Source organism: Pelodiscus sinensis, chromosome 2, assembly GCF_049634645.1.
Source record: "Pelodiscus sinensis isolate JC-2024 chromosome 2, ASM4963464v1, whole genome shotgun sequence".
Lineage (NCBI taxonomy): Eukaryota > Metazoa > Chordata > Testudines > Trionychidae > Pelodiscus > Pelodiscus sinensis.
In genome coordinates, this window is record NC_134712.1 from 54,804,255 (window position 1) to 54,818,477 (window position 14,223).

At 39.1% G+C, this 14,223-nt stretch overlaps 1 protein-coding gene across 1 annotated transcript in view; it reads left to right on the top strand.

Moving 5' to 3' along the window:
• The window catches only part of TRPA1 (transient receptor potential cation channel subfamily A member 1), a 73,990-nt gene that overhangs the window by 52,052 nt on the left and 7,715 nt on the right, over positions 1-14,223 (top strand). The window contains exons 17-24 of the mRNA XM_075920527.1: positions 2,876-2,974; positions 4,553-4,623; positions 5,182-5,329; positions 8,563-8,652; positions 8,878-9,047; positions 10,680-10,809; positions 12,285-12,467; positions 13,684-13,752. Coding sequence (XP_075776642.1) covers positions 2,876-2,974; positions 4,553-4,623; positions 5,182-5,329; positions 8,563-8,652; positions 8,878-9,047; positions 10,680-10,809; positions 12,285-12,467; positions 13,684-13,752 — 960 coding nt within the window. The remainder of the gene's footprint in view (positions 1-2,875; positions 2,975-4,552; positions 4,624-5,181; positions 5,330-8,562; positions 8,653-8,877; positions 9,048-10,679; positions 10,810-12,284; positions 12,468-13,683; positions 13,753-14,223) is intronic.

The window sequence follows — 14,223 nt, forward strand, 5'->3', positions numbered from 1 at the left end:
ATTCTGCTGTTTCCATCTTGTAGTGGACCAGTAACCTTGTCAGGATTCTTTTTGTTCCAAGTATATTTTTAAAAAAAGTATTGTCTTTCGCACTGCTGATCGCAGTTAGCTTCTTATGTCCTTTGGCATCCCATATCAATTTTCTGCAATTCATAACTTCTGATTTATACTCATAAGAACATAAGAACGGCCATACTGGGTCAGACCAAAGGTCTGCTGACAGTGGCCAATACCAGATGCTCCAGAGGGAGGAATCACAAGAGGTAATCCTCATATGATCCCTTCCCTATCTCCCATTTCCAGAGAAACAGCCATTCCTACCCATCCTGGCTAACAGCCATTGATGGCCCTAACTACCATGAATCTATCTAGCTCTTTTTTGAACCCTGTTAAAGTTTTAGTCTTCACTACATCCTCTGGCAAGGAGTTCCACAGGTTGACTATGCGCTGAGTGAAGAAAAACTTCCTTTTGTTTCTTTTAAACCTGCTGCCTGTTAATTTCATCCAGTTTGTATATTGTGGAAATAAGTAAATAACTTTTTCTTTTTCTCTTTTTCCACATCAGTCATGATTTTATAGACTTCTATCATATCCCCCCTTAATCTCCTCTTTTCTAAACTGAAAAGTCTAAGTCTTTTAATCTCTCTTCATATGGGACCAGTTCCAAACCCCTAATCATTTTTGTTGCCCTTTTCTGAACCTTTTTAAATGTCAATATATCTTTTTTGAGATGAGACGACCACATCTGTAAGCAGTTTTCAAAATGTGATCATACCATGGTTTTATATAGAGGCAATAAGATATATTCTGTCTTATTCTCTATCCCTTTTTTAATGACTCCTAACATTTTATTTGCTTTTTTCGCTGCTACTGAACACAGAGTGGATGTTTTCAGAGAACTATCCATAATGACTCCAAGAGCTCTCTCTTGAGTAGTTGTAGACAGATTAGTCCCCATCATATTGTATATATAGTTGCGATTACTTTTTCCAATGTGCATTACTTTACATTTATCAACATTAAATTTCATTTGCCATTTTGTTGCCCAATTATTTAGTTTGATGAGATCTTTTTGAAGCTCTTCACAGTCTGTTTTGGTCTTAACTGTATTGAGCAGTTTGGTATCATCTGCAAATTTTGCCACCCCACTGTTTACCCCTTTCTCTAGATCATTTATAAATAAGTTGAATAGGATGGATCACAGGACAGACTTTTGGGGGACCCCACTAATTACCTCTCTCCACTCGGAAAATTTACTGTTTATTCCTACCCTTTGTTTTCTGTCTTTTAACCAGTTATCAGTCCACGAAAGGACCTTCCATTTTATCCCATGACAACTTACTGTACTTAAGAGCCTTTGGTGAGGGACCTGGTCAAAGGCTTTCTGGAAATCTAAGTATACTACATCCACTAGATCCCCCTTGTCCTTGTATTTGTTGACCCCCTCAAAGAACTCTAGTGGATTAGTAAGGCATGATTTCCCTTTACAGAAACCATGTTGACTTTCCCTAAACAAATTATATTAATCCATGTGACAGTTTTATTCTGTACTATAGTTACAACTAATTTGCCTGGTACTGATGTTAGACTTATGGTGTGTAATTGCCAGGATCACTTGTAGAGACCTTTTTAAGTATTGGGGTCACGTTAGCTATCTTTCAATCATTAGGTACAATCATTAGGTACAGAAGCTGATGTAAAGCTGATTACTCATTACTATCAACTTCCCCTTTCTTCCATTTGTTACGTATTAATTTTTTATATTTGCCTTCATTTCCTGTCTAAACCGGGTTGTTTTTCTAACTATTGTGTGCTTATTCCAAACCTGAATTTGGCCTATTTATGCAAATTGGCACATCCTACTTCTTTCAAAATGTAAAACAAAGGCAGTCACCTTATGGATATTCAAGAAAGGAAGATATATTTTAAAGTTACTTTTACAATTGCACTAATTTTGGATTTATATTAAAACAACTCTTGTAAATTTTTATATCGGCTTGTCAATAACAGATATATATATATATATAGTTTGGGAAATATATTATGGTGTGGGTTTTTTCTTATTTTACCTATATAACTTTTACCTTATAGTCAATGCTAAAATAAAACTAACAAATCTTAATATTTTCACTTTCAGAATATTTTAAGATCCCATTTATTTTACTGATAGTTATGATAATTCATAGTACTGTAATTGTAGATGATCATTGAGATCGCAGTTTTACTGACTGAAAATTACAAAGTATACATGTTGATAGTTATTCTGCCACATCAGATATATTTTTCTGAATATTTAGTTATTTTGTGTTTTGTTTATATCAATGTACCAAGATTGAATTGCCACTAGGAATATTAGATAGTATGTAACTGAATAGTCATGTAATTACATTTTAGCGATAGTCCCTGGGGGTGGGACCAGCAGCCAGTGTGCTCCTAGCTCCACCCCTCTGAGAGCCCCCTGCCACCTCACTCTGCTGTCTCTCTATGATAGAAAGGCAGCAGCACAGGGTGGCATAGCCTCTGTCCTCAGGGGGTTTGGGCTTGCCATGGAGAGAGGCTGCTTTGTGGCACCCCCTTCCGCCCCAAACGCTGCAGCCTCTCTATCATAGAGGCAGCAGCGCAGGAGGTGGCAGGCAACTCCGCGGAGCTGGTGCTGTGGGTGAACTGCCTTTTAAGGTGGCTCCCCCCAGCACTGGCTCCTTCCTGCCCCCTCCCTGCTGCCTCTGATACAGAGGCAGCAAGGAGGGGAATGTGTATAGATGACACGATTAATCGATAAGTCCAGGCTTATCGGTAGTCATCTACACGTTGACATCCCTAATTGCTACATCAAGATTGTCATAAACACACACTAACATTTGTGTTTACTATATAGATTGAATATAACTTCAGGTATCTTCAGTGTCCACTAATACTTAACAAAAAAATAAAGGCAGGTGAAGAAATTGTCTACGAACCTCTTACCACCCTAAACGTAAGTTCTGTTTTTTAACTATTAAAATATTTTAAATTAGTGTTATTGGAGCTAAAGGTAATTTTTTTTTATTCTAAACCTTCTTTTCCAGGGTTTTAGCGTTTGAAAGCACATTGGGCTGAAACTAGGGCTTTAAGCTTCCAGGCAAAGTTCTTATAAATTATGTATATAATAAATATTTTAACTAGTTGTTAGATATAGATAGAAATTATGAAGTTATTTACGCACTTAAATATACTTTGAAAAGGGTGTAGTGCATGTGAACATCCATATAACTAAGCAAACTCATCCTTCATCGGTTGTGCCCAATTTCTGAAATAGAAATAGAATTGTCGAAAAAGCATTTCTAAGGAAAGGATCTGGCCAGGAATCATGTGGTCATGATGTACTCACACCTTCCTTTCTTTGCATTGAAATTGCAAAATGTTTTATTGATCTAAAACCAGTTCTGATGTTCTCACACAATATTAGGCTCAATGAATATTTAGGTTTTTTTTCCAGTTCATTCATAATAAAATTAGATTAAAAAGCAAAATTTAAATATATTGCAGTAGCCTAGAATTAATGTAAAGTACAGTGGAACCCTAATAATCCAATCTAATTGGACCCTCAGCCAGATTGGATAACAGAAAATCAAGATAAACTAAAGAATGGGTGGCCCCTGCTATCAGCTAGGGATGTAAGGGTATGTCTACACTACCCCGCTAGTTCGAACTAGCGGGGTAATGTAGGCATACCGCAATTGCAAATGAAGCCCGGGATTTGAATTTCCCGGGCTTCATTTGTATAAGCGGGGCGCCGCCATTTTAAAATTCCCGCTCGTTCGAACCCCGTGCCGCGCGGCTACACGCGGCCCGAACTAGGTAGTTCGAACTAGGCTTCCTAGTTCGAACTACCATTACTCCTCATTCCACGAGTAACTGTGTAACTGCTAAGACGTGTAATGGTTTCATGGTTACATTAAGGCTATGTCTACATTGAAGGCTTTTTGCACAAGAACAGCCATTCTTGCACAAAAACTTGTGGGGCGTCTACACTGCACGTGTGTTCTTGCGTAAGTACATTTACAGTAAAGCATCAGAAGAGAGGGCTTCTTGTGCAAGAGTTATTCCTCTCCCCACAAGGAATAAGCCCTCTTGTACAAGAGCTCTTGTTCAGGAAGGCAGTGTGGACGGGAACAGAGGTTTCTTGCACAAGAAACCCCTATGGCTAAAATGGCCATCAGAGCTTTCTTGTGCACGAGAGCATCCACACTGCAATGGACATTCTTGTACAAAAGCACATCTCTTGCACAAAAGCACATGGCAGTGTAGACGTGGTCTTGCGCAAGAACTTTTTGCTCAAGAACTCTTGCACAAAAAGTTCTTGCACAAGAACCTGCAGTGTAGACATAGCCTAGCTGTTTTTTTACATCCCTACTCCCCATCCATGGTTAATACAGAGCTGGATAATGTATGCTCAGATAAATGGAATCTTATTTTACTGAAATAAGTAGTCTAAACAAATTGGTTTGTAACTAGGTCTCTCACCTGAAGCAGATATACTGTATTTTGACACATCTGTTTACACATTTTGTAGGCTATGGTACGTCATAACCGCATGGAACTTCTCAATCATCCTGTATGTAAAGAATATTTGCTCATGAAGTGGTATGTATCTGTGAATTGAATAACTAAAGCAGTGTTTTCAATCTCTTAATTAGGTTTTTAATAGAACATACACTTACTATAAAATCTTTTATATTTCCCATGGAAAAGATTTTTTATAATGAAAGATAATTTTAAATTTAGAATTAAAGTGAGTTTCACTCCCATCCACTCACCCTGATAAGAATCTTTGAATGTTTCAACTGTTGGCAGATAAGATAAAAGGGTTGCTTGGATGCTAGCGAAGATTCTTGCAGATTCTTTCTAATTTACAAGAGGCAGAAACTCACCTCATTCTATAATGGCACAAGTTTTATTTTCATTTCCATCACAAATAATCTGGTGCAACTTCATTAACTTTAAAGGAAATAAGAGCAGAGATGGGCCAAGAGTCCATAAAGACAGCCATTAAGCCTTTGTTTGCTTTGAACTTCCTGGGCAAGGCCAGTCGCTAAGAATATTTATACAGTTGTATTTCCATGGCTGCAACCCATGATCACAAAAAGACCACTGGAAATACAACCTTCCAAATACAAACTATCTTCATTTTTCACTTGCCAGGATGGCCTATGGGTTCCGAGCACATATTATGAACCTCGGCATATATTCTCTAGGTCTCGTGCCTCTGACTCTTCTGATAACCCGCATACAGCCAGGAATGCCCTCCAATGCAACAGACTCCCACCAAACAGGACCATTTGAGTATGAGGTACTATTTTTAATTAATCACAATATAATTATCAATTTAAAACAAGGTGATATGAGAATTGAAATGGTTTTCTAAAATTATTAGCAACAATAAGGCCATATCATTATAAAACATGTACAGGCAGTCCCCGGGTTACGTACAAGATAGGGACTGTAGGTTTGTTCTTAAGTTGAATTTGTATGTAAGTTGGAACTGGTACATATTGTAGGGGAAACTCTAGCCAAACATTTCTCCAGAGCTCAGTTTTATTCTCCCACACCTCACTTCCCTCAGTCCTTTATTCTCAAGCTGAGGTGTCTGCTGAGAAAAGCCGCCCCGCGTCTCCCTGGTCTGCTGGGGCGGGCGCTAGCTTCGCGTCTCCCTAGTCTGCTGGGGGGGAGGCACTAGCTTCACGTCTCCCTAGTCTGCTGGGGGGAAGCAGCTAGTGCGGGGTTGCCTCACCCCGTTTGTAAGTAGGGATCTGATGTAAGTCGGATCCATGTAACCCGAGGACTGCCTGTACATCCAAACTATCTATTCTCATGCTGCTATTGTTCTGGAATGCGAGTGGTAACTCCTATTGTTTCAGTGCTGATTCCCTATTTTCAATTCTAATTCCCTATTTTTACTCATTTTATGAAAATGTTATCTCTTGGGCACATTTTTTTTAGTTTCAGTTTCTGCCCTAAGGCAGAGTTTGAACAAAAGGGATTAAAAGCTATTTTTATGTGTGAAGTGACTGAAAACAATAAATACAAAAAGAAAAAGTGGCAAAATGGGTGATGTTCAAAGTTGCAAGATTGAAATCTGGCTTGGATATATTCATAATTAAGGAGTACTTTTGAGTATTCAGGTGAACACTGAGTTTTCATTGGCCATGTTTTGTGTCTTTGACTTAGACAGGCTTCACAAGCATAGTACATTTTGCATTAAGCTCAGAAAGGATGCAGGTAAGAAGGGTTGTACTTCTGCATAAGTAAGTCAGCCATAGCTATAGTGAAAAATGTAGTATAGGAATACTGCTAACCCATTCCCTCATCCTATATTCCTTTTGCAAGGGGTTAAAAAAAGTCTCCTGCACATATTTCCAGGATTTTCAGGCTTCCTTTTCAAGGTTCTTTCCACGACCCCCATGAACTTTGTAAATTATAAAAATGTTGAGGAAAGGCTGCTGAGCAACAATATTTATGATATCCTAATCAGGAAGTAGAATGTTATCACATAATAGACTTAATCAGAACACATACCCATAAGTAACACTTGTGTATGCAACCTTACATTTTCATCTACTGATTTTTGAATGATTAACTCTGTATTCTCAATATTCTATTGATACAGATAGTTTAGAATTCATTATTTATACAGCCTCATGAGTTAGCATCATGCTTTACACATAAAAAAAGCAACAGACTAAAGCGGGGAAGAAATTTGAAAAATGGATAGATGTTGCTATACTATGGTGAAATAAGAACCCTAGGACTAAAAAATAGAGTTGAAAGTTACAATAAGAATATAAAACATATTGGTATGATGGTGATGTTGCTTCTTTTCTTTCTTTCTTTTTAAGTTTCTAAGAAAACTGAAACAATGATTTTAAAATACTGCATGCTTATATTATTTTTGTGATGCTGTGATGTCCAAAATGAACATTAAGATGAATATAAATCAGCTAATGGAACAGAAAAAGAGGGGGAAGGATCTAAATTATATTGTAATATCACCTCCCCACAAAATCCCCAAAACATTGAAAATAGTGTTCATTTCAGAGTGTCTCATATATGTGCATGGTTGCTCTTTGATCAGAGAACCCCGGTGGTCTAGTAGCAGAATGGCAATTCAGAAGGGGCCAGGTTGAAGCAGTGGGGGGGTAGAAGCTGGAGGCAGCCCTCGACAGCCTGAGGCACTGGGACCAGGTTGGGGCATCCCACAGCAGCACAGGATCGGTGACAGCTTGTGGCAGCAAAGGGCTGGAGCTAAAGCCCCCAGCAATCCATGGAAATAGGACCAAGGCTCGGGCTGGTGGCAGCCCCCAGCAGCGTGGGGCTGGAGCTCCAGACAGCCCGTAGAAGCAGGGCCCGATCCTGTAATCTGCTGCATGGCAGGACTCCCACGCTCTCAGCAGCCTACAGCAGAGGGACCAGGTTTGGGGCTGGAGAAAGCCCCAGAAGCCCATGGGAGCATGGTGGCGGAGCCCCAAACACTCTGTGGAAGTGGGTCTGGAGCCCGCAGGCTGCCACATGGCTGGGACCTGAGCCCTAGCCCTTAGCAGCCCAGAGCCAGCCCCAGGCAGCCCATGATAGCGCAGTGCTGGAGCCTATGGCAGCGTGGGCTGCTGGGGCCTGGCAGGCGGTCCAGTGGAGGCATCAGGTAGCAGGGCTTGAAGGAGTCCCTCTGCCTCCTCTCACCCACCTAGTAGAGGCAGTAGCTGGGACTGTGGCAGGGAACCATCTGTAGTCCAGCAAATTCCCTGATTTGGGACCGGTCAGGTCCTGAAGGTGAAGGATAAGAGATATCCAACCTGTAGTACAATTAAAAATGATTAAATGTACCTAGGAGGAAAATCTACAACACATAGTGTGCTGCTGAGATCAGAGACACAAACATCCAGAAACAAGTCATACAGTAAGTCAGTAGCTCTCTGTGTGATTTATTGCCAAGGCTTATACACCTTGTGGACATTGCTGGAATATGCAGCCAAGTCTTCTTCTTTCTTAAAATCGTACAGCATCTCTGAAGGCAAGATATGACCGGTATGAGCCAAGTGCCCGAGGCAGCAGAATGTATGTGAGGCAGAATTTGGTCCATAATGTAGATTTAAAACTCATTTGATCCTTTCAGGTAACGGTTGACACACTGGCGAGAGAGTGTGATAAATCAGAAGCTGGTGGATTGAGCACTGCAGCATTGCTCCACTGCATAGTGTAGACAAGACCATAGCTCAGATAACACCTCTAGAAGGTCTGCACAGCGATGCTGCTCATTGACTCTGAGTTGTAGGGCTGGATTTCACCTCTTGAACCCCTCTATATAACACTAGTATAGATCCTCATTATCTGAACTCAATACAGGTGGAGTGGATTTCATCATCAATATTAATAGAACATTTTATTACTTATTTTTAATGATATTTTCTTGAAAATCTTGTTCTGTGAAAAGCTAGCAGACTTGTCAATGCAATGTGAGTGCCCTAATTAGAACCTGGGCCAAAGTTTCTGTTATTCACTATTGTGTTGACTTTGTGGTTTCTGTTTCAGGATTCATACTTCATAAGAGTATGTATGTGTTTAGTTTTTGTCATGAGTTTATTTGGAATCTGCAAAGAGATATTTCAACTCTTTCAACAGGTATATATTTATTATTGTTATCATACGCTATTTATTTGTAATAACGTGTTTGATATTTAAAATACAGCTGGATTTTTCTCTTAGTAGAAGGGAAATCCTAACTCAGGGTTATACTTAAGCTACATTAAAACTTAAGAGGACAGAAAACATAAAATATATAATTTATTACTTTTAATAGTTCCATACTTGCTGGTGTACTAATATTTTCTCTCATTTAAATCCTAGAAATTGAAGTACTTGTTGGATTGCTCTAATCTATTAGACTGGACAATTTATACTTCAAGCATAATGTTTGTGTCTTCCTTATTTGTTAATATCCCAGCTCACTTGCAGTGGGAATGTGGAGCAATTGCGGTATATTTATCTTGGATGAACTTTTTGCTTTATCTTCAGAGGTAAAATTTCAGTCCTGATCCTACAAATATTTAGAAAATACACATTTAATTCAGTGGGAGAAATGTCCTGGGTAAAATCATAGTACAGGTTGAACCTCTCTAGTCTAGCACCTTTGGGACCTGACTGGTGCTGATTGAGAGTATTTGCTGAACCACAGGTGGTCAGTATTGTCTAGCAGCATTACCAACACTTCCACTGCTTGCTGGGCTCTTAGGAGACATTGAGAGATAAATTAGAGCTAAATAACAGCACAGAACACTGAGAGCCAGAAGCGGTGGCTGTACACAAACTTTATGGGACCAAGGGAAACTTGGCCACACCCATGATAAGTGGACATTCAACTAACTAAAATCATGCCAGACCAGAGTGTGCTGGACTAGAGAGTGCCAGACTGGATATTTTTAATATCTACATGCCTGTTTGCAGGATTAGATATACTGTAACGATCTATGCTAGAGTTACTGCAGCAATATAATTTTGGCACTGCAGTGCCTTAGCATAAACACTTTCTACATCTATCTGTTTGAGAGGCAATAGCTTTATCTACACTGGAGTTTAACTTGACCTAATTATCTTGCATAGCTTACAAAGCTTTTCACAGCCCTGACCAACATAATCTAGTTTTTAAATATGGGCCAGGTCTAAATTGCTGGCTAAGGATCATACAAGTCTATGATAAAACAAGAAGTTGAGTCTGAGTTTTCTACAGCCAAGACTGGTACCCTAACTTCTCAGCCAGCCTTCTTTTCCCTGGTGAATTGCTTCCATTATTCAAAGCACTTTCGGTTTTGTGCACAAGCAGAAACATTTAGGGTATGTCTACACTGCATTCCTCCTTTGAGAGAAGAATGCAAATGCAGACAAACAAAATTGCGAATGCACGGATTTGAATTTCCCATGCTTCATTTGCATAATTGCGGCTGGCCACTTTTTCGAAATATCCTATTTCGAGATAAAAAACGCTGTTTAGATGCGGTTATTTTGAGAAAAAACCCTTCTTTCAAAATTACCCTTAAACCTCATTTTATAAGGAGTAAGGGTTATTTTGAAAGAAGGGTTTTTTCTCTAAATAACCACGTTTAAACAGCATTTTTTATCTCAAAATAGGGTATTTTGAAAAAGCGGCTGGCTGCGATGATGCAAATGAAATGCGGGAAATTCAAATCTGCATTTCATTTGCAATTTTGTTTGTCTGCATTTGCATTCCTCTCTCTCGGAGGAATGCTTTGTAGATATACCCTTAGTTACCTAACATAACAGGCCTGACTATCTTCTCAGTTTATTCATTTTACATTGGGGTGACTCCTTTGTCTTAGATGGGAGAGGAAGTGGGATAATGAATGAGAGAGAAGGAAGCCATGAGGTAATAATCTTTCTATGAAAATGTGATCCACTGTGTTAAAAAATCAGAGAATCCCTGTGTTCTAAACTTGAGACAAACTGGACTTTTTCCAGTTTTGTGTGCATGCAATTAGATAAATGTACTGACTGTTTAAAAATTTGTCCTAGAAGCAATAGGTCAGCCATAGTGCGTGGTTATGGGGAGTACTCATCTTTTCAAATATGTCAGGAAACATTATTTATTGCAGTATTTGATGGTAGTTAATTTTTATCTACAATCATTTCCTTAGATTTGAAAACTATGGAATCTACATCGTAATGTTCTGGGAAATTCTGAGGACTCTGCTTCGGATTGCTGTTGTGTTCTTTTTTCTAATATTGGCCTTTGGACTCAGCTTCTTTGTCCTTCTATGTTCACAGGTTAGATTGATGTCATAGTTATTTGCTGTCGTTGTCAATAATCCTGTTTGTATGTATTCTATAATTAGATATTTAGTAAATAGAATTGATGGGTGATTTAAAAGTCAAAATAAGGATAATTTGCAATGTAGTGAAAAATCTTTATTATAATTCACAAATGAGACCAAAAGGCACTGCTATTATTTTTCCCTATCAAAGAAAAAACATACAAATATATTGCTGCCTAGGCTTCCACAACATTGGGATTCTTTTCTCACACAGATCTTCCCCCACACTTGAACAAGGAACTCTCTGGATTGTTTATGTTAATTGTTAATATTCTGGGGATGTTCCAGAAATCTGGAGAAGTGCTAACAAGATGCCAGTAGAGGTTGGACCTCACTAGTCTGGCACCCTTGGGACCTGAGTCCTGAATTTTCCAGACCAGGGAAGGTCCTCTGCCTCTGGCCCCCTCAGCCTGCTGCTCCTCGCTGCCGCTGACTTCTTTGGCCCTGATGCCTGCTTCTCCAGCCCCACTGCCGACACAGCAGCCCTGACCCTGATCCTGCTGCCGTGACACCAATCCCTCTACCAGCTGGCATGTGGCCCCGATTGGACTGCTGAGCTGCCGTGGCCTGGCCTTCCTGCCATCCAGGCTGCCATGGCTCTGTCCCTACAGCTGAACCAGCACGCAGCCTCACTTGGGCTGCCACAGCACAACCCCGCTGCTGGGCAGGCATGCACAGGCTGCCCCGTTACCACATCCCTACTACCACTGCTGGTCTTGTGAACCTGGCCCTGCTACCACCAGCCTTGCCTTTTGCGAGCTCTCAGCTGATGGCCTCCTGCCCTAGGGCTCTCTTGTTTAACAACATCCACAGTTCTGCTGGACCACAGATATTACCAGATGACAGAGTCCTGGTTTAGGGTGGTGCAACCTGTATTTGAAATAGGAAAAACAGAGTTACCTAGATAATTGTACATTGACATTGATCTTAGGTGAAATAATGGAAAGGCTGACACTTGATTCGATTAGTTAAGAATTGAAGAGTGGTAACATGTTTAATACTAGTTAACAGAATTGTATGGAAAATACCATAGGCCTTATTAAATGAACTTGGGACCATTTTTGCATGAGATTACAAATTTGGTTGATAAAGGGGTATGTGTTGACATAATAGGCTTTTGCACAGAGGTATTTCCCAGTGCAGCAGAGAAACTCTCAAATTCCATTGCCAGAAGTACTTTTACTCCTAGCAGAGGTGGGAGACCAATTTGTCCCTATGTGCATACAGTAAATAAAGATCAAGTTAGAAGTACATCATTGGTATGGTCTTTAGGACACTAGTTTTTCCAAGGCTGAACCATCACTGGAGCTACAGCAGTTTACACCAGGGGAAGATTTGGTTCACTCTATTTTGTACTTGTAAATTTTACAGATCTGTGTGCAAATTTTAAATAGACCACAACCAATATTGATTTCATTTTTTTTTCAGCACCATTACAAGACTCCCCTCCTTTCTGTAATGCAGACATTTGCTATGATGCTGGGAGATATTAATTATCATGAGGCTTTTCTTGATCCGCTTCTAAGTAATAATTTGCCCTATCCCTTCCTGAGTTATGCAGTTCTCATTATCTTCACCCTGCTTATTCCAATTCTTCTTATGAACTTGTTGGTAAGTATTTCATAGAATAAAATACGGAGATTTGGGAACATAGCTGTTTATACAATACACATAATTTATTGGATAGGATAATTTGTGTATGTGTGCACTGATTTACAGCAAATACCGTTCGTTAGTTAGCGACATGACTTCTTAAAATAAGACATCAAGGCTATGTCTAGACTATATTCCTCTTTCGAAAGAGGGATGTAAATTAAACATATTAAAATTGCAAATGAAGCTGGGATTTGAATTTTCCGCGCTTTATTTTCATAACCACGTCATGGCTTTCTTTTGAAAAACACTGTTTCAAAAGTGAAACCACGGAAATAAAGCCTTTTTTGAAGGATCCTGTACTCCGGGATTTTTTTAAGAAGCAGTACACCAAACAGGGGGTCAGAGAAAGAAGCAGGGCCCTGGGTGGGGGTGTCGGGCTTTGGCTTCAGACCTGGGCCCCAACAAGTCTACAATAACCCATGGAACCCTATTAAAACAGGGTTGCGACCCACTTTGGGTTGCGACCCACTTTGGGTTGCGACCCACTGTTGAGAACTGCTGATCTAGCACTTACTATAGTAATTTACAGCTTCATTTTCTTAAAGCTATATTAAAACGAATTGTTTAAGCAAATCACAGTAGGTTGTATTAAATAAATGAACCACTTATCCCATTGGAAACATTGTTGAACACTAAATGATAGTACTGGTGTAAATAAAAAAGATCAGAAAACTGGAACGGTAGCAAAGTGAGAGAGAAAATACTGAATACATCTTCGTTGCCTTCTCTATTAAACAGCTTCTTTGATAGGAAATGAATTCTATCTGGACATTGTCGAACCAAATGATACCAACATTTTTATTATACAGGATGTTGGCCTGATCCTGCTTCAGTTGATCGCAGTAGTAAATTTATACTTCTATAGCAGCAATAAAAGGACTTTAAAGAAAGTTTCTGAAAAGTTTTTAGTAGTAATAAAGAGCATCAGTGACATCCAAATAAGATTTGCTAAGAAAATGAAAATAGTATTAAATAAACATTAACTTTTTTGATTATGGATTTCAAATGTGAACAAAACTTCTATGTTTAGTGGTTAAGTGTTGTGCTGATCCAATATGATTTAGCCAAAGGATTATCAGCTCTTTATACAAGTGAATTATATAATTTAAACCACCCAGTGTGAAAAATCATGTAATTAAAATATGTCTTTGATTCCATTTTGTACTTTTAGATTGGTTTGGCTGTTGGAGACATTGCTGAGGTGCAGAAATATGCTGCACTGAAAAGGATTGCAATGCAGGTTTGTAGTATACGTTCAGTGTGTGGGGAGTAAGTAGCAGATATAATTGCTTAAATATCACCTTGAAATAACTGGTTTATTTAGCATTAGTATTCTTGGTCTGTAGTGAGGTTTTTAGTATTATTTTCATCACTATGGTAAAACTATATTCAAATATCTCTATAAACTAGGTAAGTTGACAAATGCATTCCATCTTAAATCCCAGCTTTGGTCATTTGAATTACTATAAAAAATCCTTATAGGATGAAATTTTTCATAGTTTAAGCTAATGAATGGATAAAAAATCAAAAGTCAATTTAGACTATTTTAAGTTATGTGCACACAAAAGCCAAAAGCAGTAAATGTCATTTGGGGGACTTATTGCTTTCCCTCTGAAAGGAGAATCTGATTAACCTAGAAATGATAAAGATCCATGAAAATGTAAAAGACACCAGATCCATTGCAACATGTTTGGGGCTCACTTGATTGGTC